Source organism: Pseudomassariella vexata (genome assembly GCF_002105095.1).
Source record: "Pseudomassariella vexata strain CBS 129021 chromosome Unknown BCR38scaffold_2, whole genome shotgun sequence".
In the NCBI taxonomy this organism is placed as follows: Eukaryota; Fungi; Ascomycota; class Sordariomycetes; order Amphisphaeriales; family Pseudomassariaceae; genus Pseudomassariella; species Pseudomassariella vexata.
The window spans coordinates 3,541,780-3,564,566 of NW_024467957.1; the positions used below are offsets into that span (position 1 = coordinate 3,541,780).

A 22,787-nucleotide genomic window follows, 5' to 3' on the forward strand; every position below is an offset into this window, starting at 1 on the left:
ATGCAGTGAACTCAGGTTTGTACCACTTACTTGGCTTCTCATTGACCGGTGTCCTGGACATACCCGCGACCCTAGCGAGTCATTTGCCACATAAATCTCGTCTTATTTCAAGACAAAAATATAAGAGCTCATTGATTGAGTGTATCGTTGTCTTCTCCGCTGTGCTCTACAGCTCACCTTCATTGAGCATCAAATCATGTGGCTGCGTTGCCCACTGGGAAAAACAGCAATTCTAGACCAGTACAATAAGATAAGAAGCAAGTTGCCCATATACAGGCAAGGCGGATTGAAAATGTTAAAGGTAGCCCAATTTTGCGGGTCCAGCTCAGTTGAAGTTAATTGAGGCTGATGTCGACACATAACGGTATTAAAGAGCCAGCCCAGAGAAAACACCTTCGAAGTCGGCCCAAATTCGAACACAGCTAGTTGGAATTCTAACCAGTCCACTACCACCAAGTCTCCTACACAGAAATATAGATGAGGGTGAATAAAGCAAGATTTGCCTTGATATGATGGTGATGACGGTCATACTGCACTGCACTTAAGACTTCCAGCACAAGTTATCCACCAGACAACCAATCCCATTCATCATCTCCTTCTTCCGAGAGATCAGGAGCCCTGTAAGCAGGATGATGTCGTGGCAAATAAAGTATAAACACCTGCTTGAGATACAACTGCGGCTCAAGGATGCATGATGAGTCCTAAAACAAGGAACAAAAACAGAGCGTGACCCCTTGAAAGCAAAAGCTCTGTTCAACTGCATGTCTGAAGGACCGGCCGTAGGGGGCCATGAAGGTATCCCTCGTCAGAGTTGGATAAGGTTGAATTCTTGCGAAAATTCTTTGAGTTGTAGTCATATATTCTCATTCTCGATGCGCTGCCGCTGCCTCGTCATTCCCTATAATGTGTGGCTTATTTTTCCGCCCGTAGGAATTTATCAATAGCTTTGGCCCAAGCACCCAGCCAATACTTGCCAGGGGGGGAAGTTTCTCCGCGATCTCAATTACTACAGTCCGAAGCCAGAAACCAGAAGCCAGAAACCAAAAAACAGCCTGCCGCCACCGGCCAAACCGCCGAGCTTGGGAATGTGCGCATGAAGCTCGGCCATCTCACGGACCAATACTTTCGTGGCAATCTCCGATAGTAAACCCATGTTTGCGAACCCCGAGCTTTTGTGCTGCTTACGGAAATCCCCCTTACCCACTTTAGTGTTGAATGACGTGAAGGGACAGGGGGATTTTCTTTTCTGAATAAATCTCCCACTAACTTTGGAGATTTCTTTGTCAATGTTGATCACAAACCCTGCCTGACATCTGACTTGCAATCGTTCGATGTTCAGCTACACAAGAGGGGCTCTGCGTGACAAGAGGGGCTCTGTGTGACAAGAGAGGCTCTGTATGACAAGAGAGGCTAGGCTCGTTCGAATGCAGCATAGGCCAATAATGCCGCAGCTAGTATAAGAGACTTAGACTCTGGCCAACCTCGGTAAAAATCAAACCTTTACCTCAGAAAGGCGTTAGACAAAGTCTGGGCTTATACAAATCCCCCCTCCCAACTTATAGCAGCGTCCCTTGTAAACTTCCAGGTTGAAGGCACTTATTTATACCTTATCTTATGTGATTTAGAAGGACGAAATAACAATATCTTGATACGACATGTTTGCACCGCCCAGCAACTTTGTGGCCCTTCGCAGCTATGTATGGTGACGTCCTGAATGCATCCCTGCATACCCAAGCCTCAGGTCTGACTCCTAGATTCAATACTTCGGATATATTTCCCGAGTATTGTTCCAGTGCAGACAATGCACAAATATTCCCTCAAATACGGGTGAGGTCTCAGTTACAAAAGGCTGCTTTACCCCAAAGCACATGAGTGTGACATACTGAACACACTGAGTATTCCTTTCCTCAATAGTCCATATCAACCAGAGATCCTCGTTAATCAAATAATATCTCCCTTCATGAACTTATACGTTTAAGATGGACTCGCCCACAGCTCAGAAAGTGGCCATCGTAACCGGCGCCGCCGTAGGTTCGCTGCTCTCCACCACGCAACTATAACTAACAACACCAGTCTGGCATCGGCACCGCCCTCGCCAAAAATCTCGTCTCCAAGAACTGGCTCGTAGCCCTCCTAGATGTTAACGCCGAAGCAGGCCAGGAACTAGGTACCTACCCCACTCCTTCATCCCCCACCCACTACTGTTCCCTCGAACAAATCCAAACCCAGCTCACACCAACCAGTTCGCACCCTCGGCCCCAACACTATCTTCCTCCAAACCGACGTCTCCTCGTACACGTCCCAATCTACATCATTCCTGACCGTCTTCCGCAAATGGCACCGCATCGATGCCCTCCTCGCCAATGCCGGCGTCGGCGACCGCTCATCCGTGTACATTTTGCCATTTCGCTCCAATGCAGTCGATGATATCCCGCCCGCGCCCGATACGAGCTGTACCGACATCGACTACAAGGGTGTTTTGTACGGGGTCCAGTTGGCTGTGCATTTTATGCGGCATAACCCCAGCTCTGCGACAGACAAGATAGAAGGGGATGAGGGACACGCATGGATTCGGGGCAAAGTCGTCGTCACCTGCAGCGTGGTGGCTGTGAGCCCCCACTTCACGTACCCCGAGTACAACGGCGCCAAAGCGGGAGTACTCAACTTCGTACGGGGCGTGGCGCCGGTGTTGAAGCTGAAAGAAGGGATACTAATAAATGCCGTGTGCCCGGGTGTGGTGGCCACGGCTATCGTCCCGCCAGAGATGATCGCGGCCGTTTCTCCGGAGTTTGTTACTCCTGTTTCCACGGTGGTGAGGGCTTACGATGAGTTTCTGGACGAGAAAGATGAGAGAAGCGGGGTGGCGGTCGAGGCGACGGTGGACAAGGTATTGCAGTTGGAGGAGCCGAAGTTGCGCAATGGGAGGGCGAGTGAACGGAGTGTGCAAGTTTGGGAGCCGCTGTTTAGGATGTTGCATGGAGAGGACAGTGGGATTCTTGGAGCGATTCCGTGAGGTCGGGATTGACATCATGTACGAGAGGAGTCGTGGTAACGTGCGTTGGAATTTGGTCCCACTTCACGATCGCCCAGTCCCGCGCAGATATTATTAGAAAGCGCATGAAGTCATGAGCCACGGGTATATTGAGACTACACGAGGTAGACAGTGCAAACTCTCAGGTGATTCACAATGTGGTCTGGGAGCATATATGGTTTGAAATCTTGGCTTTTCTCACAGTTACTCAGATCCCCGGATTACCATACTCAGTCCAACAAACCAGCCAATTTGGTTAGCCCATCACGATCTACTCGCATGCCCACCCACTCACTCATGGTCTGGGCACCTATCGACTCGTAAAAATCAATCGAGGGCTTGTTCCACTTGAGCACACTCCACTCTAATCGACCACCATCCATAGCCACGACCTCCTTTGCGAGCTCAACGAGCAGTCTCTTGCCGTAACCCTTCTTCCGCTGGCTCAACTTGACGTACAAATCTTCCAAGTAGATGCCTGCCTTTGCCCGCCACGTGCTATAGTTGTAGAAGTACAACGCCATACCCGCTGGTTCTTTGCTTTCGTTAAAGAGTAAGAGGCATCGGGCAGGCTTAGTGGGCGATGTAGGTTCCGTGTTGGGGCTTGTGGAGGTAGACTCGACGCCTGCGGGAGCGAAAGCCACCGTGGCGAGAAGATGGACTTCTGTCGTCTCAACTGAGTCGATCTCATGCTCGTAGTCTGCTAGCTCGCGAATAAGAGCGAGCATGGTTGGTACATCTGATGGTAGGCATTAGATGGTGTAAGTCAGGGGGGTATATGCTGGACGGAGATGCACCTTCTTGACGTGCGTGTCGAACAGTGCACGCAGCCGGTGCCATTGCGTCGTCGGTATAAAGAAGCGGTATACTGGAGCAGCGGGTTTGTGTCCTCTCATTGACCTCAAGCCTTTCTGGGGTTGTCGGAAGAATGCCGCCGAAGTCTTGTGCCAGATCGGAACCATTTTATGCGTAAGCAAGTCAAACGCAATTCTCATGACTTGGTGTGGGTTGGCGGGGTTACTCCTGGCAGAAATGCACTATCGTGATAGTGTCATGCAGGCCCGCTCGCTCTCCAACCCGCTCCCCAACCCGCCCCTCAACCTGCCCCTCAACCTGCCGCTTTCGGGGTAGCTCTGCACCCACAATCAAGTTGGAAGTGCTCCAATAACCTTGGGTTTGTGGTTATGCCATTCTGAGCAACTTTCCATGTACTTGGTGGGTCAAGCTCAAGAACATTGGTAAGCATCGAATAGGCGGTTCGATGAATTCCAAAGGAGAAAGGTTCCAAATGACTCGAGTATTGGATGATGCCGGCCCTCGGCTAGCTCACAGCTTGGTATTTCCCAGCATCATTGACCGCTAGGGATGAATCACGGTGGGTTTGGAAACGTACGTATAAATCACCCAGTCATCGACACTGGCTGCCCACAGCACCAACACCGGTCACCCCTTTGAAAAAACTCAAGTCATTCTTGCTCGGCTGTGTGAATTTTGGAGAAACATTGCCCCAAGTGATATTCCATGTTCCATTTGGTCGCTTCTTCATGGTTGGACTTGCTAGCCACACCTTGCCGTAGATGTTGCGGCGCAGTGACCGCGGCTTGAAGGCGCGAACGCCGATAGGGTGGCCCTGACCGCGAGGGTTCTCATCAACTCCGCCAGAAAGGACCCTCTTATTGCGCGAGTTGCCAACTTCTATGTGCCTGATTGACCTAGTGGCGTATCTCGCCCAGTCCCAGTGCCTGTCTAACAGCGTGTTCTTACCATCGTCAGGTTTTGATGATCCGTTCGGGCTCGACATCGGCGTTGCAACGGGTCGTCTCGAGGGGATATCGAACATGGACGCCTCGGCCTCGCCAAGTGTCAGCTGCTTCAGTTGATCCCACTCGCCTTGTGGTAGGGGTGGGATCAAACTCTTAAGCAATTGAACATAGTGTTTGGCCAACTTTCGTCTTGCCAACTTGGGGTTAAACGGCTGGCCCCAGCAGTTTTCGGTCGGTAGGTGTTTCCGAGGGTCAAAGAGGCGGCGCATCTGGTGCGGCCAGTCGTTCTGCTGGTTCGCGTATTGCGATTCGGCTAGCGCTTTCATTTTGTCGGTAGACCAGTTGTCGAGCCAGTCCGGGTCTGAACGGTCGGGAGATTCTGCTATGTCGACGGTGATATTGTCGTTACGCGAAAACCGCTTCTCTGTTCCTTTCAACCTCCGGGATTGCTTGTCTGAGGTGACATTGCGGCTAGTTGTGAGTTCCTCTAATGAGCTTGAATCCACAGGGGGTTCCTTTGCCAGGTAAGAAGCCGATAGTTCACGTCTGCGTTTGCCATGTCGCCCCGTTGCGAGATAACACAGCATTACCATGCGCTCGACATGGCCAGCATTGGCCGCGCGTAGGAAGCGGAGGGCCTTGTGTGCTTTCTTGATGTCGCCCTTTGGCTCCTTGACGAAGCGACTCCTGGGATTGCGGAAACGGGCCTTGATGCGATCAGTAGTCCAAGGCCGGCAGATGGGAGATACATATGTTGCTTCACGGAGAAGGTGTCGGTAGAGGTGCAGAGGCGCATCGGGATGGGGAATTCGAAGAGGCATCTTTTTCAGAGCATAGGAGCAGGAAGGCTAGGAACATGTTGGGAAGCAAACGATTAGACAACTATGATTTCATCAATTCGGCATTTTGGAATGGTCATTGGACAACCAAAGACGCCAAACGAGTCAGTTTTGTCTTGCTGGGTTAAAGCTTCGGTTGTTGACTATCAGCATTGGGAGGTCCAAAGGATTGGAGGTCCCCAAAGTCGAAGTTCTGGAACGGCCCGAAGTTCGGTGAAGTTCATCTAGTGCTCCACCTGACCGGAAGTACCCCATCAATAACCCCGCTTCATCTGTTAAGAAGAGGGCCGTGCGCGTGTGCACCTGCTTCGCGTCGAATTCGCAATCCCGCCGGTCCCTCGCCAGTTTTCGCGTAGGTTGCGCCCTTCATTTCCAGGTCTACACGAAACTGACACGTCAAGCTCCCACGCCTTTAATTGATTTCCTCCATTCGGATACAGGAGGGAGCTAGCAGGTAATCGCATCACTCTCTTGTGTGGCTATTCTCAATTGCTATATCGCACAAGCTCTATACGACGTTTCCAATGAGAAAGAGTGGTTGAAGTTGGAACTCGACCATCTACCGCCGCCAACACAATCCCTTTTGATTTTACTATGGGCCGCCGAGTCTTCTAAGACCGCAACCGACCGAACTTCAACCCGGCCAATTTCCTCTCTAGCCGCGCAACGCTGAACCATCGTCTCCAAACCCACGGATTCGAGCCACGATAGCAGCACATTGACGGCATTGCTGGGTAGAGCTACTGCGCCGTTGTTCTTGTCGCCTTGATTGCCAGGAAATCTACTTGTATCACCTCAGAATTGGCTCCCTAAGTGTCTAACAATTTAACTGAAGGCTCATGGCCTCGACAGCGACTCTTCCCACCTTGACATCAGCACAACCTCGCGACCACCCTCGCAACCAAACCACACATTCGCATTCGCATCGTGCTTCACTGTCTTCATCGGTACCTCAGTCACTTGCGACAGCTTCCAGCAGCAGCCTGGATGCTGGCGGTGACATCAAAATGTCACAGCCACAGCCGTCATCGCAGCAATCCTTTTCCATGAGCCAGCCCTCCTCACAAACCTATCGCCAATTCTCCGATTCGCAGTCCAGGATCGCGCATCCTCACGGTCAAGGAAGCCAGAATGCCCCACAAATCTACTCAGTTAGTCTATCCAATGGCCCCAAAGAAATAACTAAGCAAGCAGTCGCATTAACGTCCCCCCTCTCCAGGCTGTGTATTCCGGCGTAGACGTATACGAAATGGAGGTCAATGGCGTCGCCGTCATGCGCCGTCGCAATGACAGCTGTCTGAATGCGACACAGATCCTAAAGGTGGCCGGGGTCGACAAAGGAAAGCGCACCAAGATTCTCGAGAAGGAAATCCAAACCGGGGAGCACGAGAAGGTCCAGGGCGGATATGGCAAATACCAGGGCACATGGATCAAGTTCGAGCGCGGAGTCGAGGTGTGCCGGCAGTATGGGGTTGAAGAGATCCTGCGACCTCTCTTGACGTACGACATGGGCCAAGACGGTGGGATCGCCGGCCAAGGAGACTTCAACACACCGACCAAGGAACAAGCAATGGCGGCGCAAAGGAAGCGCATGTACAACAATGTTAACAACAACAACAACAATAACGACAATCGCACCAATGGTATGTCTGGCACGTTCTTCAAGAACATCTCGAGCACCGCATCCAACGCGGTCGCTGCTATTAGCAAGGCTCGTTTCGATTCGCCAGGTCCGAGAGGTCGCCATGGTCCTACAAGACCGCCCAGCTTTAGTCGTCAGTCATCAATGCAGAACGCAGATGACTTCCCCGGCAACTCTCAGCAGAGCTTCACTTCGGACTATGGCCAGAATGCCGATTCCGCATATTCAACACAGAACACCCACATTTTCAATGGTGACGAACCCTCCCGGAAGCGTCAAAGAGTAGTCACTCCAGCTGATAGTTTTGGGGGGTATGCATCCCAGTCTATGGATGTCTACGCTGCCAACTTTCCTGGCTCACCCACAGAACCCAATGAATCCTTCATCTACTCTCAAGCAGGTATCAACATGCACCCGACCGATGATGGTATGCCTCTGCAACCATTGCCATTCGAGGCTTCTCCTGAAGCGGAGCAAAAACGAAACTTGCTTATGAGTCTATTCTTGGATGCTAACGTCAATGATGCCTCGAAACAAGAAGCTTTACAAACGCTCACCGCCTTGGATCTGGATAGCCCGATCGACTCATCAAGTCACACAGCTCTTCACTGGGCGGCGACGCTGGCGCGCATGCCTCTCCTGCGATCACTGATCTCAGCTGGTGCAAACCCATACCGCGTCAATGCGTCCGGCGAGACGGCGCTCATGCGCGCATCTGCTGTCACGAACAATTCGGATCAGGTTTCATTCCCCGAGCTACTAGATGTGCTTGGCAACACAATTGAGGTCAGAGACAACCGAGGTCGCACAGTTCTGCATCACATTGCCGTCACAAGCGCAGTAAAAGGCCGTAGCCACTCGAGTAGATATTACCTCGAGAGTTTGCTTGAATGGGTGGTGAGACAGGGAAGTGCACCAACTAGCGAGAACACGGCGAATGGTCATCACACCGGCGCAGCAGGGCTCAAGATTAATCTTGGCAGGTTCATGAGCGAGATTGTCAATGCTCAGGATAAGTCGGGTGACACGGCGCTGAACATTGCTGCAAGGATAGGAAACAGAAGCATCATATCTCAGCTGCTGGAAGTCGGCGCGGACCCCAGTATTGCCAACAAAGCTGGGTTACGACCTGTGGACTTTGGTGTCGGCGGCGATGTTGGTGAAGATGGGACCAGTGGAGATTTGGCCATGGCCGACAGGAATGGCCTCGCTGGCAACAGCCAACAGAGCCGTCAGAGCAGCGACGATATCATTACGTGTAAGTCACGCGCAGCAGATTCGGGCGGGCAAGGCACTAATACTCCGCAGCAATAACTCACCTTCTTTCCGAAACCAGCTCGAATTTCCAGGGTGAGCTCAAGAAGAAGCAAACCGACCTCGACTCGCTGCACGCATCTTTACGCACGACATCGACCCAACTGGGTGATGCCAAGAGGACACTGGATTCCCTACAGACTGTCGTCAAGACGCAGCTGCTGGCACGCCAGAAGATATGGAATCTGAGCCGCGGGCGTGACGAGGAGCAAAATCGTCTGCGAGTGGCTCAACAATCCAACGCACACAAATTCGATCCTAACACCAATACCTCATGGGAATCAGAGCTTCTCAACAACCCCAATACCCCTGTTTCGTCAGAAACGAAAATTCTTTTGCGATCACGGAAACAGGCCCTCAGGTCCCAGACCGTGATGGCCCGAAGGGCCGTCGGCGCATTGCAGGGTAGGAGCAAAGAGGACGAACTCAAGTACCGCCGCGTCGTAGCATTATGCACAGGCGTTCCCGAGAAAGAGGTAGATGGCCTACTCGAAGGCTTGTTAAGGGCAGTAGAAAGCGAAGGCAACGACCTGGAACTCGGCAGAGTACGCAGGTTTCTAGGTGGCGTAGAGGTCTGATCGCGATGACGATACTGCGATACTGCTGTAGCATTGGCGTCACTGGTGTTTGAGTGCTTGCAAGCGATGAAGTCGGATGGACGACTTGGATCGTGTTTGGCTTGACCTTGCCGTTTTGGGATCAACCTCGGCAGTCCCGGTGTTTAGTTTAGACGGAGGGCATGGCTGCCAACGCCCATATTGATGTGCTTTTTTGGCATGGCATGGTATATGGATTAGCCCGAAAGAGGACACGATAAGATTGTGTCGTCGACTGTTTATATTGGGGCCGAATTTTGCCGGGAGGGCCTTGCGGTATATATCATTGCTCTATTCATTGCTCGCCCTTGATTTTGAATGTGATAGCTTTCGAAATGAGTACTATTCCAGTTGGGAGTAACTCTTCGCCCGTAGTTATATTCCATCATGCGCATGTCGCCTCACATACGCCTAGATATTTATCTCACCCATGTCCACCTCGAATATTCACAACCCCTCCAACTCCGGATAAGCCCAAGCCAAAACGTTGAGAGAGACGGAATTGTATCCTAACCAGCTCGACGAAATTCATCCCTATGAACGGCACAAAAAGCCAACCAAGTCCATTCCCCTGCAACTCCATGCAAACATCGTCTCCCTCTCACCTCGTTCCTCACACTCCTGCTTCTCCTCAAGCAAATCCCCCGCCACTCGCCCTATCCACCAACCTGCCAAGCAACCCACGAACCGCATCCACTTCATTTCCCATCTGCTCAAAGACCTTCACCCTACCCCCACCGGCCACAAACCCATCACACGCCACGCGGAGTATGCGCACCGAAGGGTGGAACAAGTCCAGCGCCAGGTGGTGGTCTAGGTACTGCGCTACTGCCTCGGTGAACGGGGCGTCCTTGGTGCTGGTTTCTGGTGAGTTGCGCCAGTGCCAGCCTTCTTCGGTTGCTGGAATTGAGCGTGGAGGGTGGGAGGTTTGGGTTTGGGGAGGACGCGCTGGTTTGGAACGGGAGTTGGAAGAGTGAGCCCGGATGAAGCGGAGGATTTCGGGGGCGGGGATGTAGACGTCCATCGTCCGTAGCCCAGGTTGTAGCGCTGGCTCCGTCGCTGCTGCTCCTCCGCCCTCTTCATTCCTCTTTCCGTCCGCTTGCGAGGAACGGCTGGTCTTCTCAATATCGAACCCTAGTGTGAGGTTGACATCTTTCCCGCTCTTAGACTGCGAGGCTTGTGAAAGCCGTTTGAGGTAGTCCTCCAGACACGCAACTAACGTCCGGGTGCCCAGCCGCAGGCTGCTGATGCGGCAGTCGAAGGTGCGGCTTATGAAGTCGGCGATGATGGACTTGAGGGGCGCGGGCATGCGGAGTAGAAGGAGCGGTAGATGCGTGAATGAGTCCGGATTCGCCTGGAAATTTGCTGTAGTTTGCCGTATTCCTGTTGTGGGAAATGAAGTCCACTGCTGATTCTGATTCTGACCCTGCCCCGTCGTCTCAGTCGGCGCCAGCCTCGGAAGTAGAATAGCCGTGCACGTCGTTGTTTCGTACCGCAATTCAATGACAAGCGCTTCCTTCTTGACACCATCGTCCTCGCCCTCTTCATCTGAATCTCGATCCGAATCGCCGTCAGAAGCACCCAACTCCGCGCTCCCCTCCCTCCCAGCATGTCCACCCCGCCTCTTCATCAAGCCTCTCGCGCCAACCCATCGCCACACGACGTCCTTCAGCGCGCCTACATGGGAATTCAGATTTTCCTCCGAGAGTCCGATGTGAACACCGCGAACCACGTCGCCGACGAGTGTTTCGCGCAGACGCTTGCTGAGGATCTTCAGGCGAGAGGCGTCCAGGGGACTGGCGCCGATGTAGAGGGGTGAGACGCGGTAGATGGAGAATGTTGTGTTGAAGATTGAGGGACCTGGTGACTGGGGCGATTCAGAGAGGTCCACAGGCTCTGCTTCAGGGGTGGGTTGGGTGCGTTTGCGTTTGGACATTGTGCGCGACGGTGCTTGTTGAGATTTGAAGTGAGATGAGAGCTTTGGCGGATGAGATAATGGAGGCGATCGATGCGACGCGTCGTTTTGGGCAATCGTACGGTCCAATCGCTGGAATGCTCAGATTCCCGGATCGGCAATGGGTTGCGGCACGTAACTAGATGCCAGGTGTTGCGCGGCGCTCAGATTCATAGCTTTACTGCCGGGCTTCTTGTGATGGTTCTTTTATTATGGTCTTCCAGAGCAATGTACCTTGATATTGCCAAGACTTGTTGCTGCAGCTGCCCCGCGACTGCAAGGTGTGCAGCTCCCGCAATCAATAAGCTCCATCCCCGCCATTCACGGGAATGCAGGGTACTTCAACCTCCACAACAACGGGCCAACCAAGAAGCCAGTGATACGGGTCTCAAGATCTCATGGCTATCGAGGCCACTTGATGAGATCGAATTTTTTCCATGATTCTCAATCGAGTAGCTCGCCTTTCTGCAAACTTCCCAGGATCAATTTTGATATCTCCTTGTCCCGATCGCATTCACGATCTTTTCTCAGAGGTTGTCATTATATCATATACTTCACATGGTGACCATCGCCCAACTCCTTCGAGAATAGCAACTTTGACGAACTGATCGTCGATTCTATGCAATAACAACTCCTGCACCTTTCCTACCAACACCATGCCACTAATCTCAACCCCTTCTTCCTCTCACTCAGCAACCCCCGACCCCCCCTCTCCCCCGTTCCCCCAATTCTCCGCTCTGCCCCCGAACTGCGACACCAAGTCTTCCTCCTAGCCTTTTATTCACCCAACATCAACTTCTTCAACGTCCATGCCTTCCCCAACTCCCACGTAGGCTGCAACCGCAGCGTCTCCCCGCCCCACCTCTACCTCGACTCGCGCCGTCTAGACCCCTCCGACTCGGACGCCGAAGTCTCAACCTACGACCCTTCCGCCTGGCAAACCCGGCTCGCGTTGCGGCAAACGTGTCGTGAGGCTCGGCAAATCTGCGTAATCCCCCCAGACAAGGTCCTCACTCTGCCCTTGGTCCTCCCTGATCCTAACCAGGACTTGAACCTCTGCATCCGCGCAGGCGACGGCCAACTGCGCTCGTTAACCCCGTTCTCGAACCGTGACGTCAAACCAGGAGTCTACACCCACCGCATCACCCGTTCAATCAATCTGCTCTCCACCGACGACATGATTGTCTTCGCGCTCGAGAATTGCAGCTTCAATCTACCTTTTGAGGAATCCTCGGGCGGCGGCAGGGGTGACGACGACGAAGCCGAGGTCAACCAGGGGTGGTCTTACGACCCGGAATTCCATGAGCCGGCCGTGCAGTTTGGCATCCGTGAGGACCGGTTCTGTCTTTGCGTGGCGAGGGCTACCCATGAAATCCTTTCGGTGGACGGCGTGCGGTTGATGTTGATCAACGAGGCGACGGTGCGGTGTCAGGTCCCGGTCGATAAGACTGTGGTCCTCTTTATGTGTGAGCGGGATACGATGGTTGATTCTAGGGCGCCGATGATGGACGGAGTTTCTTCTTCTACTTCTGGTTCTGGGTCTGGTACCCGATCGGCCCCTCATGGTGTTGTTGCTACGACGAACAAAACCAAAACCCAGAACCAGGATCAGAGCGATACTGGGCTTTGCGACGGTAACGCATACGCAGACGCAAAAGGAGAAAGCGTAGAGAAAATTGCGGAGAAGGACAAGGGGCAGCCAATTTGCTGGGAGGACCGATGGGGCGATCTCTACATGCCGGCGCACTCGGGTCTTTTCACCTTTACGAATCAGCTCGTCAAGCTAAGGCCCGAGAAGACGGATATGCGGAGACGCTATTTAGAGTCGGCGCTGTTGAAGTCGCCTAAGAGGCCCCTGTAAACTACTGAAAGAGGGGGTTCGATCGAATCTTACCGTTTTGGGCTGTGAGTCGGGGGGCTCAAACGGCCAAGGTGCATTTGACCACATCATACAATGGGAGAAGGTGAGGTCATATGTAAGATTATACATAGCATTCGACATTGCCTGGGGCTCCGGGGTAGCAAACCAAGGAAGGAGAGAATGATCGAGCAGCCACGCCACGAACTTATGTTGAGAAAAGAGACTCAATTAAGCAGGCTTTCATGCTTCGAATCAAATAATCGAGCTATAATTCTCATCTCTGTCGAGCTCTACATGTAATTGCGGTACTCCATAGTCGTCACCTGTACGCAGGCCTTCCGTCTTAACATAGCATGACGCCGGTAGACACTAACATTGAACGCCCCCTATCCCTAACGCCTGGCAATGCAACTGCTTCACCAATCTTCAATCTCTTGGAATCTGTTTCCCGTCCTTCATTTCAATGTTCTTTATTTATTTTCTCCTTCCAACTCACAACTCACAAAACCCCCGCCCCTCCATTAGCATACAGCCCTTCCCACCTCTCCTCAACTCCCACAACCTCCCTCCTAATCCTTTCAATCTCCCCATTCAACTCCTCCACATTCCTCGTCAACGCGCCCACCTCCTCAAACCTCTTCTGCCCCTGTGAGGAGGCAATCATAGCCTGGACCATGTGTTTCTGCTCCTCGAGCACAACTAACCTTTCTCTCAAATCCTTCTCCTCCGTCTCGAGCGCCGACACAACCGTGCTTGTCTCGCTGGCTGTGCTCATTGTTTCCAAGTCGCTATTTTGCCGCAAGGGGCTGGCACCAGGGTGGCCGTTAGGGAGGAACAACCGCCGGGAGCCGGATGCGGAGGAGCTTGAGGGGTGCTTTTTGAGCATATGCGGTAGGTTCTTCAGCGGAAGCATGTGCATGTGCAGGAAAGAGCTGGCGGCTTGGTAGATAGCCTTTTGCAGTTTCTGCTGTGCTGGGTTTGTGGTTTTCATGTCGCGTATGCGTTTGGCAGCAATGTCGTATTTCGTGAAACTGTCCGTCAGTCTCTTCCGCAGCTTGGATGCCTCTTGAATTTGCGCATGGCTGGGCGGTGCGTCCTCGTCCTGCAATGGCAGTAAAGCCCGTTGGAAACTGGGTAATAGTTGTGTGATGCCGCGCTGGAATTGACGCAATGTTTCGTAGGCCCTCTGATCCGGCGGTTTGTGCACTATGCTCTCCATAAAGTCACGTTTGGCGAAAATGGTGAATTTGCAATCTCGACACATTCGAATGTCGACGCTGATGGAATCCCTGCTTACATCGCCCGGCTTCTCTGATGAGGGTATTGCTGTTGCCGCCGTGGGATTCGCAATATTGAGCCCAACTTCAGATGAGCATCCAGTCTGTGGATCGGCACAAACCACCCGTCCGCATATCCGGCAATGGTGTCTCCTGAACGTCCACGAGCCGAAGTCTTGGTGACAGAATGGGCATTTAGCCACGGCGGCATCATCCTCCCATGTCACTACGCTTTGCTCGATAGCCTTGCGCTGATTCTTGAAGTTCTGTCCTGCCAGTGACAACAGGCTCCCTGCTCCTCCGCCGCTGCCATTGACGACCACATCAGGCGGCGGATCTGCCAATAGTTGCGTAAGCTTTGTTAATCTCTTCTCCAGCCTCGAAATTTCTAATGTCTGCCTTTCGACCCTCTTCCTTCTCATCGCCGTGAATGCGGCTGTGTGGTCCCGTTCGTGTCCATTGTGGTCATTGTATCCTTCCCTGCTTTTATAGCACGTCTCGCACACCCGAACCCAGTACCCCCTCACCGGTTCGTGGGCTGCTGACCGAGATAGCTTCATCTGGTACATTGTGTGTTCCTCGCAGAATAACCTCCCGCATTTCCTGCAGTTTATGCTCCCATTGACGACCCCAAGCCCGCGGCCGCATGCAGGCTCTGTACACCGGTCGTTTGGCCCCTGGCGCTGCCAATGTGAATGTGTGATCAAGTCATCGGGATCGACTGGTAAATCGGGGAAAGCGGTAGCTTTCGAGGCTGTATTAACGGGTACAGGCGGGAGCGGTGTCTCGTTGGATTCGAACACCTCGAGGCCTTTTAGTTTCTGGTTGATAAGCGAAAGGGGCTGGAAGCGTTTCGCTTTGAGGACTTGCTTGTCGAACCAGGTCTTGACTTCGTCTTGTTGGAAATCAGGCAACTCTTGATGGTTGTCGTCGATGTGACGATTGAGTTGGAGCAATGTCAACTATTCAAACGATTGTCAGTTTCCTCCTCATCTTGCCCATGTATATATATGGTCGCCGAAGTAAGAGGAGAGAACTAGACGTACCATCTCCTCCTCGCAAATCGGACAAACCAGCTTCGCATCCCCCGCACCTCCCTTACTCGGCCCTCCTCTACCCAAACTAACATTCGAAGCGAGATCCTGATCCTGCACCAGCCCTCCCATCAACACCGGACTCGACGGCTGCGGCGATGCTGACGTCCCGGACACTCCGCCGAGGGAGAGGGTGCTATCCGAGGGCGCATACGAACTCATCGCTCTCTGCACAGCGTGCGCAGATGCCGCGGTCTGCGGTGGAACGAGGCCCTTTCCGCTGCCTAGGACCCGGCCGCCGCCGAGCTTGCGGCCAGACATGGCTAGCGTTCTCTCCTAGAAGTTCGAGCCGGTGGGAGTAAGGAAGGCGAGGAGAGCCATAGTCTAGCGGTCAATCTACCAGAAGAGTCAAGACAGGATTGGCCAGATACATAGAGGCAAGAAGGAGGAGAACACGTTGAATGTTCATGCAGCACAGCTTGATTTGGATGCTGCGGGTGATGAGGCAACGAGGGGTGCGTTGTGTGGCGAGCTGGGTGGGCTATGAGGCTGACAGGCTGCACTGTACATGCAGTTGATTCAGGTCGAGCCCGGACGTCGGGTTCAATAGTTGGTCGTTAGCGCTCGACTTCCAATGGATGCGGTGTGGTTGTCATCTTTGCTAGCCTGGCGACCGCCCCCAAAGTTCTGCACTATCATCCAGTCTTAGTGGGTTGACGGGCCCCGCAGTGTCAGGGTGCCCGCCCTATCGGCTCGCTCCCCACTACGGAAACGCCCTATCGAGGACCAGGATTCGCCGTTGAGAGAAGGGTATTTCCAATTAAAAAAAAGGATTGATGCTGTCATTGGATCTCTGACATGCCGGCCATGTGGCTCTTTAGAAGAAACACACACCATGGACATTCGCGCCATTCTTCTTAGTGAGCTTCCATTCTTAACGTCTTCAGTGTCTCTTGGGGCTGGTTGATATATCTTCGAGAAAGAGATCCGAATTGGGCGAAATGGCCGGAAAGTTCCCCGAAGTCCAGGGTGGCGGCAGCTTGATCCTCGCCTGGCAGGTCAAGGGAAGGCATGTGCTTGTGGTTGGAGGCGGCGAGGTAAGTCTTTCGTTCCACAGGACCGATCACTTTGTATGGCAATGAGAAATAGTCTAACATAGCCCTATTCAGGTAGCAGCCGGCCGCATCCTCAACCTCCTCAACGCCGATGCCCTCGTAACCGTAATCTGCCCTTCCTCCGGCCTCAACCCCGAAGTCCGGCACCGTGTCACACAAAAGCAAGTAGCCCACGTCGACCGTGTCTTCGAGCCCACGGATCTCGAACTCATCAATCTCCCCACGGTCCCCCTCACCACCGGCGCCCCGGACATGGTGCTGGTCGCCATCGACGACCCGGCCGCGTCAAGTCAGATCTGGAAGCTATGCAAGAAGCTGCGCATCCCCGCCAACATCGCCGACGTGCCCCCGGAGTGCGATTTCTACTTCGGCAGCGTGCACCGCGATGGACCCCTGCAGATCATGGTGTCGACCAACGGGAAGGGGCCCCGTCTCGCGGCAGCGATACGCAAATTCATTGCAGGGCAGTTGCCCAAGGGCGTGGGCAACGCAATTGAGCGGATTGGGATTCTGAGGGCCAAGTTGAGGGAGCAAGCGCCTGAGATTGAACAGGGGCCCAAGAGGATGAAGTGGATGAGTAGGGTTAGTGACAGCTATAGCTGGGATGATATGTGTGGGCTGAGCGAGGAGGACATGATCAACTTGCTCACGTTTTATGCCGACAATAAGGTGCCCACGATTGGCACGCTGAAAGCTATGCGTGGGGGCGTGGATTCGGAGGCTATTGACGTGTTTGATGGGGCTTTTGGGTTCTGTGTCGGGTGTTGAGTGCATTTTTGGATTACACAGCTGCTGGCGTTTGGTCTTGATAGTTTGGAGGTGATGTTTATCTGTCTGCGTTTTCTAGCGATTCTCAAAACTGTTTTCAGTAGTCCGGTTGTCAATCAGGGCGTATTTTCTCTGTGTTCACCACTCCGAGAATGACCTGGAGGTTCAACTCGTGCGACGATATCCAGGTGGAACTTGAATTCTAAGTAGAATTTAGCGACTAAGGCTACTTAGTTGGAAATACTTGCTCCACTATAATAGTTGTTGGTTTATTGTTCCAATGACTATATAATTTCCCAGCTCGTGCTATGCATCCATGTCTTCCGCATATCCTCGCATATGGGGCAACTGCCCTAGAAAATCAATCCCATGCCGTACCAGATCATTGGTATCCCTAGTTCAATTCCAGTCCGATCTCATGCTTAGAAGATGCAGCCACAAGCACGAGCTTCCTTGGGTCCAAGCACGCGCGCTCCTAATCACCAACATCCTGTAAGAATGTCCCACTTCCAGGATGTTCAGACCAGACGTGTTGGTGATGTAATCACACAGGATCAACACTGGGATGAAGTAAAACCGCAATGCCATATGAAGGAGCAAGGAAGATGGCATGCTTGACAGTCGTGAATATGGACTAGTGTCAAACTCCCCATCTTACGCAAGTAGCTACTCTTCAAAGAGTCAACGACGTCAACGAGAGTCGTGGCCAGCAGCTCGCGATCTCTGTCGTCGGTGTGGGCGCTATGGGACTACTTCTGGGGCTCACTGGGATTTGTGCCGAGCACCTCGAGCGAGACTACCTCGAGGAAAGGCCTGCCGTTGCTGTCGTATTGGTTAGTTAAATTTCAGGTGAGTAAATATCGAGAGGGTAAGTGTTTAGATGGGAGGATGTCTTTGAGCTTGAGGTGTTGGGGCCAGGGATCAGATTAATTGATGATCAAGCTGAAGTCACTCGAATTTTGGTCTCGGTAGAACAGGTTTCGAATTATGAACTTATCCACTGATGGTGTATCATCAAGTAAAAGGTTTAACTCTACTGCTGGGATAATGGAGGCAGCCCGTCTCTGTAAATATCGTTATGTTCAGTCATTGCATTGAGTTTCTTATCCCAAAATATGATGTTTTATTTCTGCTTTACTAACCAATATCCTAACTTTAGATTTACGTTATAATTCTCCTGGTCAAACTTCCTCAATCGAACTAATCTCTCCTGTGAAGCAGGGTGTATCACTTGTTTTCGAAGCCCCGGGATGTTCGTTCAACGAACCATTTCCTCCTGCCGCTCCTCGTCTACAGCAGATTACGTCTTCGTTCCAGTGGTCTACCGGTCTTCCAATTCGATTTCCTGCTATCTGCGATAGCCACTCTGCGTCCTGTACTGTGTGTGCCTTCGTTCTTGACTCCGTATTGAGAGCCGCGGGCCTCGCCTTGCGGCAATGTCGAATGGTGGACCGGAGCTGTTGCGAATTTTGCGAAACAACGGCCGTAAGGATAGGAGTGATGCGGCGAACATTTTGGAATGGCGCTAGGCTCTATGTGTTCGCCGTTAGTTAGGCGTCTTCTCTAGGGTCTGAGGAAGATGAAGGAATCCAGGTGTTCCAGAGGTAGAATTCGTATCCCCTGTTCCGACAGGCTAGTTAAGTATCAGCAGATCCCCATAATGAAACGTGATGGATAGACATTCACCACGTGAATTCTCCCGCCAGGTACTTGTGCCCCTTAATCTCTCGGACGATTCCAGTGGCGGCAGCACTGTTGGATGAGAACGACTTGGTCGCAGAGGTTCCCTAAATGCTTACAGTTCACCAAGACTAAGAATACAGACAAGTATGCATTTCATGCTTGAGTACAAGTCCAAGGGTAATTAGCAGTAAAACGAAAATGAGATCGGTAAGAATGTTGATGGCTGCTAATCGTCAGAAGCCGATCCCATGTAAGTATTTGGAAAACTTACACCCATTTAGTACCCCTGTAGTTTTGGAAACATTTCGCGAAATATAATTGGGTTTGTATGTTTTCTCCACACCTAAATCTAGGAAATTAATCGCATTCCAAGATCAGGGGTCCTCCCCTGATAATGGTGAAGACGACGATGAAGCCGGCATTTCGAGATTCAGAAGCAAACTAGGAATAAATAGGTTACACTTGGGGTTATCTAGCACATATGATGAACTTGAAAGAACGTTTATACTGCTTTCCCAGCACCAAATGGACTAGGATCTTGATCAGACTGATTCCTGTGATCAAGGCGACGGCCTGGGACTCGTGAGGAAAATCTGGCACGGCGTTGAGATTTGAGCTTGGCGCACCATGGAGAGAACGATGAAGAAATCATATAGACCAGACCAAACTCTTCAGCAGCAGCCAGTATTTTAGATGCGTTGGAGGGCACTGGCCCTTCCCAGCCATGTTTGGCAAGTGATGGCGAGAGCAGTTAGAACATCTGTCGGGGCGATGGTGCATGAAACTCATTTTTTGTCTACTGATTCTGGTACTGCGACATGGCTTCATTGGCACTTCCCGTGCGCCTGACCAAGATTGTACCGCACTTCATACACCACGACAATATTTGAACGTCACATGAGGGCGCTTGATTTTTGTCGGACTTCCGTGGCGGGTTTGAAAAACCTTAATAGGGTTGGACCGCCAATGGTTCTGTACTTAAAGCCCTGATGGCCACCTTCATTCTACGTGTGATACAGAGGTGTATAGAGACAGCTTCAAATAGATGCCATTTCCTACTGGTATAAATCAAGTTCAGTAATTATCATTGCTGGAACCCGGGATTACGACTTTTTTTGAACCTGATACCATTTCTCTTGTTCGAGTTTGAGCGAGTTGTTACCCCTGAGCACGAGGGCAACATAAGATATGTTGGGGCGCACAGTGAGATGTAGAGTTGTGTTGAGTAAAACTAATCTAATCTAGTGCTAAGTCTAGCACCACCTCTAGCTTAGCTGTGGCTACACACGCGCCACATGATAAGGTGTCCAATCTTGATGAAGATGACTCTGTACATAATCTGTTTTGAGTACGGAACTACCGCGTGAGGCGTCGTCCATAATCTATACTATGTAGCTAGGTGAGTGTTTTCTGGTGTTGAAGTTTTGCACGCACATGACAACTTATAATCTTGGCATGAGAGCTGTATTGGTGATGATTATGGGACTAACAGTAGAAATCTGCAGCTATGCATACCTATGGGCAGTTGGTCCAATGGCTGTTGTACCATGCACAACAGTCGGTGTGACTAGGGCACGCCACAACAGTATTTGCTTAGTCTCGCCATGGACTATTGGAACTAATTTGACATGAGGTAAATCATCACTGGCCGGTAACCTAATAACGCATGATACTATTTCCATTACTCAGCAGATTACAACTCCCAATCCGCTTAGCATGGACATGAGTTCTCATACTACGTGGCATTGTTGTGATAAGTATATGTTCATGTTGAGCAACAGTGGTCATTTGATTTTGCAGTACACTAACAATCGTCCCCGTACTGGACACGTTAGACAATTTTAGCGACTCAAAACAACCATGCCGACATTAAAATAACAAAAAATAATGGCAAACCGCGGAAACTTAGTGGCCTCAGGTGTTGGGGCAGGCACGTGTGTTGTTGGACCCCAGCTATACCAAAAGAGAGGCATCTAATTAAAATAGTAGCGATAAGCGGTCCCTATTCGAGAGATACTGACTCAAGAGATGTTAATGAAGGTCCAACCCTAATGACGTTTCAGCATGCTAGCGGCTATGCCAGTATTAAGGTTGAAGAGCCGGAAGTCCGACACGTATGTATTTACTGGGGTCCCCGTAGGCCGTTTTTATACTTGTACAACCCAAACAATGATGTACTGAAAATGCCAGCAAATCGGAATCCTACACAAAATACCGTTTTCAGTCGTATTAGTTGCCGTTTCCATTGTGCTGCAGTAGGGTCGATTAAAATAGGCAAGTTTCGTCATTATGAGACAAAGGCCTCTTGCTGGCACCAGACCGTTTTTATCTACTCAGCATGAAAAGATTGAACCGCCTTTGCGAGCAGAATATTGAACTTATCTCTCAACCAAGCCCTTACCGCTCGACCAAGACCCGGACGAGTTGCACGGGTAGTCAAGGCAAACCTCCGGTTACAGGTCACCAATATGTCACGTTACAGTGTCCAGAAGCCAGGACGCGCTGGTTCCAGGGCCCCTGAATATTTCAGATTCGGAGACACCGAAAGTATAGACATGTACAGAGATAGGGGCTTCCACCCACTGCACATCGGAGACACGCTTCGCGGAGAGCAACCCACGGACCCAGAACTCCTCGTCTTTGACAAAATCGGGCATGGAACCACGAGCACTGTGTGGTTATGCCGCAACGCCCTAGATAATGTGTGGTGCGCCGTGAAAGTCGTAAGCGCGCGCGACTCCAGGTTGAGGAAGTTGAGGGGCATAGCGAAAAAGCAATATCCACCGGAGCTACGCGCCCTCATAGAGCTCAAAGACATGGACACCCGAAAAACCCACGTCGTCACTCCAACCAACCACTTCTGGATCGAAGGCCCCAACGGTAGGCATTTGTGCTTGACAATGCCCCTTTTGGGACCTTCGATACGCTATGCTATTGAAAAGACGAATAATTTGCCCCTTGCCAAGGAATTACTTTTTCAGGTGGCCAAGGGAATTGCGTTTCTTCGCAGTTGCCATATCTGCCACAATGATATTAGAGAGGCTAGCATACTGATGCAATTGGACGAAGATATTGACACCTTGAGCGAAGAGCGAATGAGAGAAAGGATCGGAACGCCGGAAAAGAATCGTGATGTTGGCGAGCCAGACCGACAAGGCCGAAAGCCCCGTTATCTGCTTCAAGGTATCGATCTCTCACGGTTCGCAATCAAGGATAAAGTTGCCATCACCGACTTCAGCAACGTTTGTTTCCTCGATAAAGACACAGGAAAGGCCTACCAGGAACGAATGCCCCCCGTTGGATACGCATCGCCCGAGTGTTACTTCCTGTGCCGTGCGGGTTCGCGGGCAGACTTTTGGTCGTTTGCCTGTATGGTCGGCAGCCTTATGCTCACGCATCCGCTACTCGATAGAACCCACTTTGGGTTTATCTCTCGCCTCCAGGAACTCCTGCAAGAACCCCTGCCGAAAATGTATAGCAAAACCAAATTCGTATTCAAAGATGGAAAGCGGACGACCAAAACCGCTGAGGGTCGGGAGTTCCTCCACGCCGCCCTCGTCACAACACATGATATCTCTCACTATCCCCTGAAGCTGGAACAAAACGAGATCGATCGGAAAGTTGAACAAATTGCGAGAGAATGCTCTTTCGGCCCGGGCTTCAGTGTGATGTATATGCAGGTGGACCAGACACTTAAATTGGAGGGTGTTGGTAAGGATGCAAAAGAGGAGGTCAACTTACTTGTCGACTTCTTCACAAATATGCTCAGATACAAAGAGGCAGCAAGAATTCCTTCACACAAAGTCGCGCAACATGCGTGGTTTGCGGGAAGATCTGGGTCACGACGCAAATCAAGCACGCGCAAGCAGGAAATAAGGGTATCAAATTTGACAGCTGAAGCGGTAGTAGG

General features: G+C 51.7%; 9 protein-coding genes across 9 annotated transcripts; 5 read left to right on the forward strand and 4 right to left on the reverse strand.

The window, feature by feature from the left end:
• Positions 1-2,070: 2,070 nt before the first annotated feature.
• Positions 2,071-3,013, forward strand: BCR38DRAFT_333712 (uncharacterized protein; the record flags this gene model as incomplete). The annotated part of the gene is made up of 2 exons (XM_040855250.1): positions 2,071-2,167; positions 2,244-3,013. Coding segments are annotated over 2 exons (867 nt in total), but the record flags the coding sequence as incomplete, so codon positions are not given.
• A 124-nt stretch (positions 3,014-3,137) lies between these two features.
• BCR38DRAFT_107388 (acetyltransferase) lies at positions 3,138-4,155 on the reverse strand. The gene is made up of 2 exons (XM_040853345.1): positions 3,829-4,155; positions 3,138-3,770 (listed from the first exon to the last, which is right to left on the reverse strand). The coding sequence occupies exons 1-2, from the start codon at positions 3,869-3,871 to the stop codon at positions 3,262-3,264; spliced, it is 552 nt and encodes a 183-aa protein (XP_040720428.1). The 5' UTR covers positions 3,872-4,155; the 3' UTR covers positions 3,138-3,261.
• Positions 4,156-4,478: 323 nt separating this feature from the next.
• BCR38DRAFT_328267 (uncharacterized protein) lies at positions 4,479-5,612 on the reverse strand (the record flags this gene model as incomplete). The annotated part of the gene is made up of 2 exons (XM_040854837.1): positions 4,479-5,155; positions 5,204-5,612. Coding segments are annotated over 2 exons (1,086 nt in total), but the record flags the coding sequence as incomplete, so codon positions are not given.
• Positions 5,613-6,640: 1,028 nt separating this feature from the next.
• On the forward strand, positions 6,641-9,167 carry BCR38DRAFT_332229 (uncharacterized protein; the record flags this gene model as incomplete). The annotated part of the gene is made up of 3 exons (XM_040855129.1): positions 6,641-6,784; positions 6,853-8,533; positions 8,584-9,167. The coding sequence occupies 3 exons, from the start codon at positions 6,641-6,643 to the stop codon at positions 9,165-9,167; spliced, it is 2,409 nt and encodes an 802-aa protein (XP_040720430.1).
• Positions 9,168-9,460: 293 nt separating this feature from the next.
• Positions 9,461-11,355, reverse strand: BCR38DRAFT_422212 (kinetochore complex Sim4 subunit Fta1-domain-containing protein). The gene has a single exon (XM_040859497.1). The coding sequence runs from the start codon at positions 11,119-11,121 to the stop codon at positions 9,817-9,819; it is 1,305 nt and encodes a 434-aa protein (XP_040720431.1). The 5' UTR covers positions 11,122-11,355; the 3' UTR covers positions 9,461-9,816.
• Positions 11,356-11,493: 138 nt separating this feature from the next.
• Positions 11,494-13,179, forward strand: BCR38DRAFT_422215 (uncharacterized protein). The gene is made up of 2 exons (XM_040859498.1): positions 11,494-11,899; positions 11,986-13,179. The coding sequence occupies exons 1-2, from the start codon at positions 11,796-11,798 to the stop codon at positions 12,998-13,000; spliced, it is 1,119 nt and encodes a 372-aa protein (XP_040720432.1). The 5' UTR covers positions 11,494-11,795; the 3' UTR covers positions 13,001-13,179.
• Positions 13,180-13,233: 54 nt separating this feature from the next.
• Positions 13,234-15,864, reverse strand: BCR38DRAFT_422216 (FYVE zinc finger-domain-containing protein). Its single transcript, XM_040859499.1, has 2 exons — positions 15,324-15,864; positions 13,234-15,239 (listed from the first exon to the last, which is right to left on the reverse strand). Exons 1-2 carry the CDS (start codon positions 15,630-15,632, stop codon positions 13,500-13,502), a joined length of 2,049 nt encoding a protein of 682 aa, XP_040720433.1. The 5' UTR covers positions 15,633-15,864; the 3' UTR covers positions 13,234-13,499.
• Positions 15,865-16,102: 238 nt separating this feature from the next.
• Positions 16,103-17,492, forward strand: BCR38DRAFT_362343 (putative siroheme synthase Met8). The gene is made up of 2 exons (XM_040857184.1): positions 16,103-16,408; positions 16,481-17,492. The coding sequence occupies exons 1-2, from the start codon at positions 16,313-16,315 to the stop codon at positions 17,192-17,194; spliced, it is 810 nt and encodes a 269-aa protein (XP_040720434.1). The 5' UTR covers positions 16,103-16,312; the 3' UTR covers positions 17,195-17,492.
• Positions 17,493-21,432: 3,940 nt separating this feature from the next.
• BCR38DRAFT_333230 (kinase-like domain-containing protein) lies at positions 21,433-21,903 on the forward strand (the record flags this gene model as incomplete). Its single annotated transcript, XM_040855203.1, has 1 exon — positions 21,433-21,903. A coding segment is annotated over one exon (471 nt), but the record flags the coding sequence as incomplete, so codon positions are not given.
• Positions 21,904-22,787: the final 884 nt, after the last annotated feature.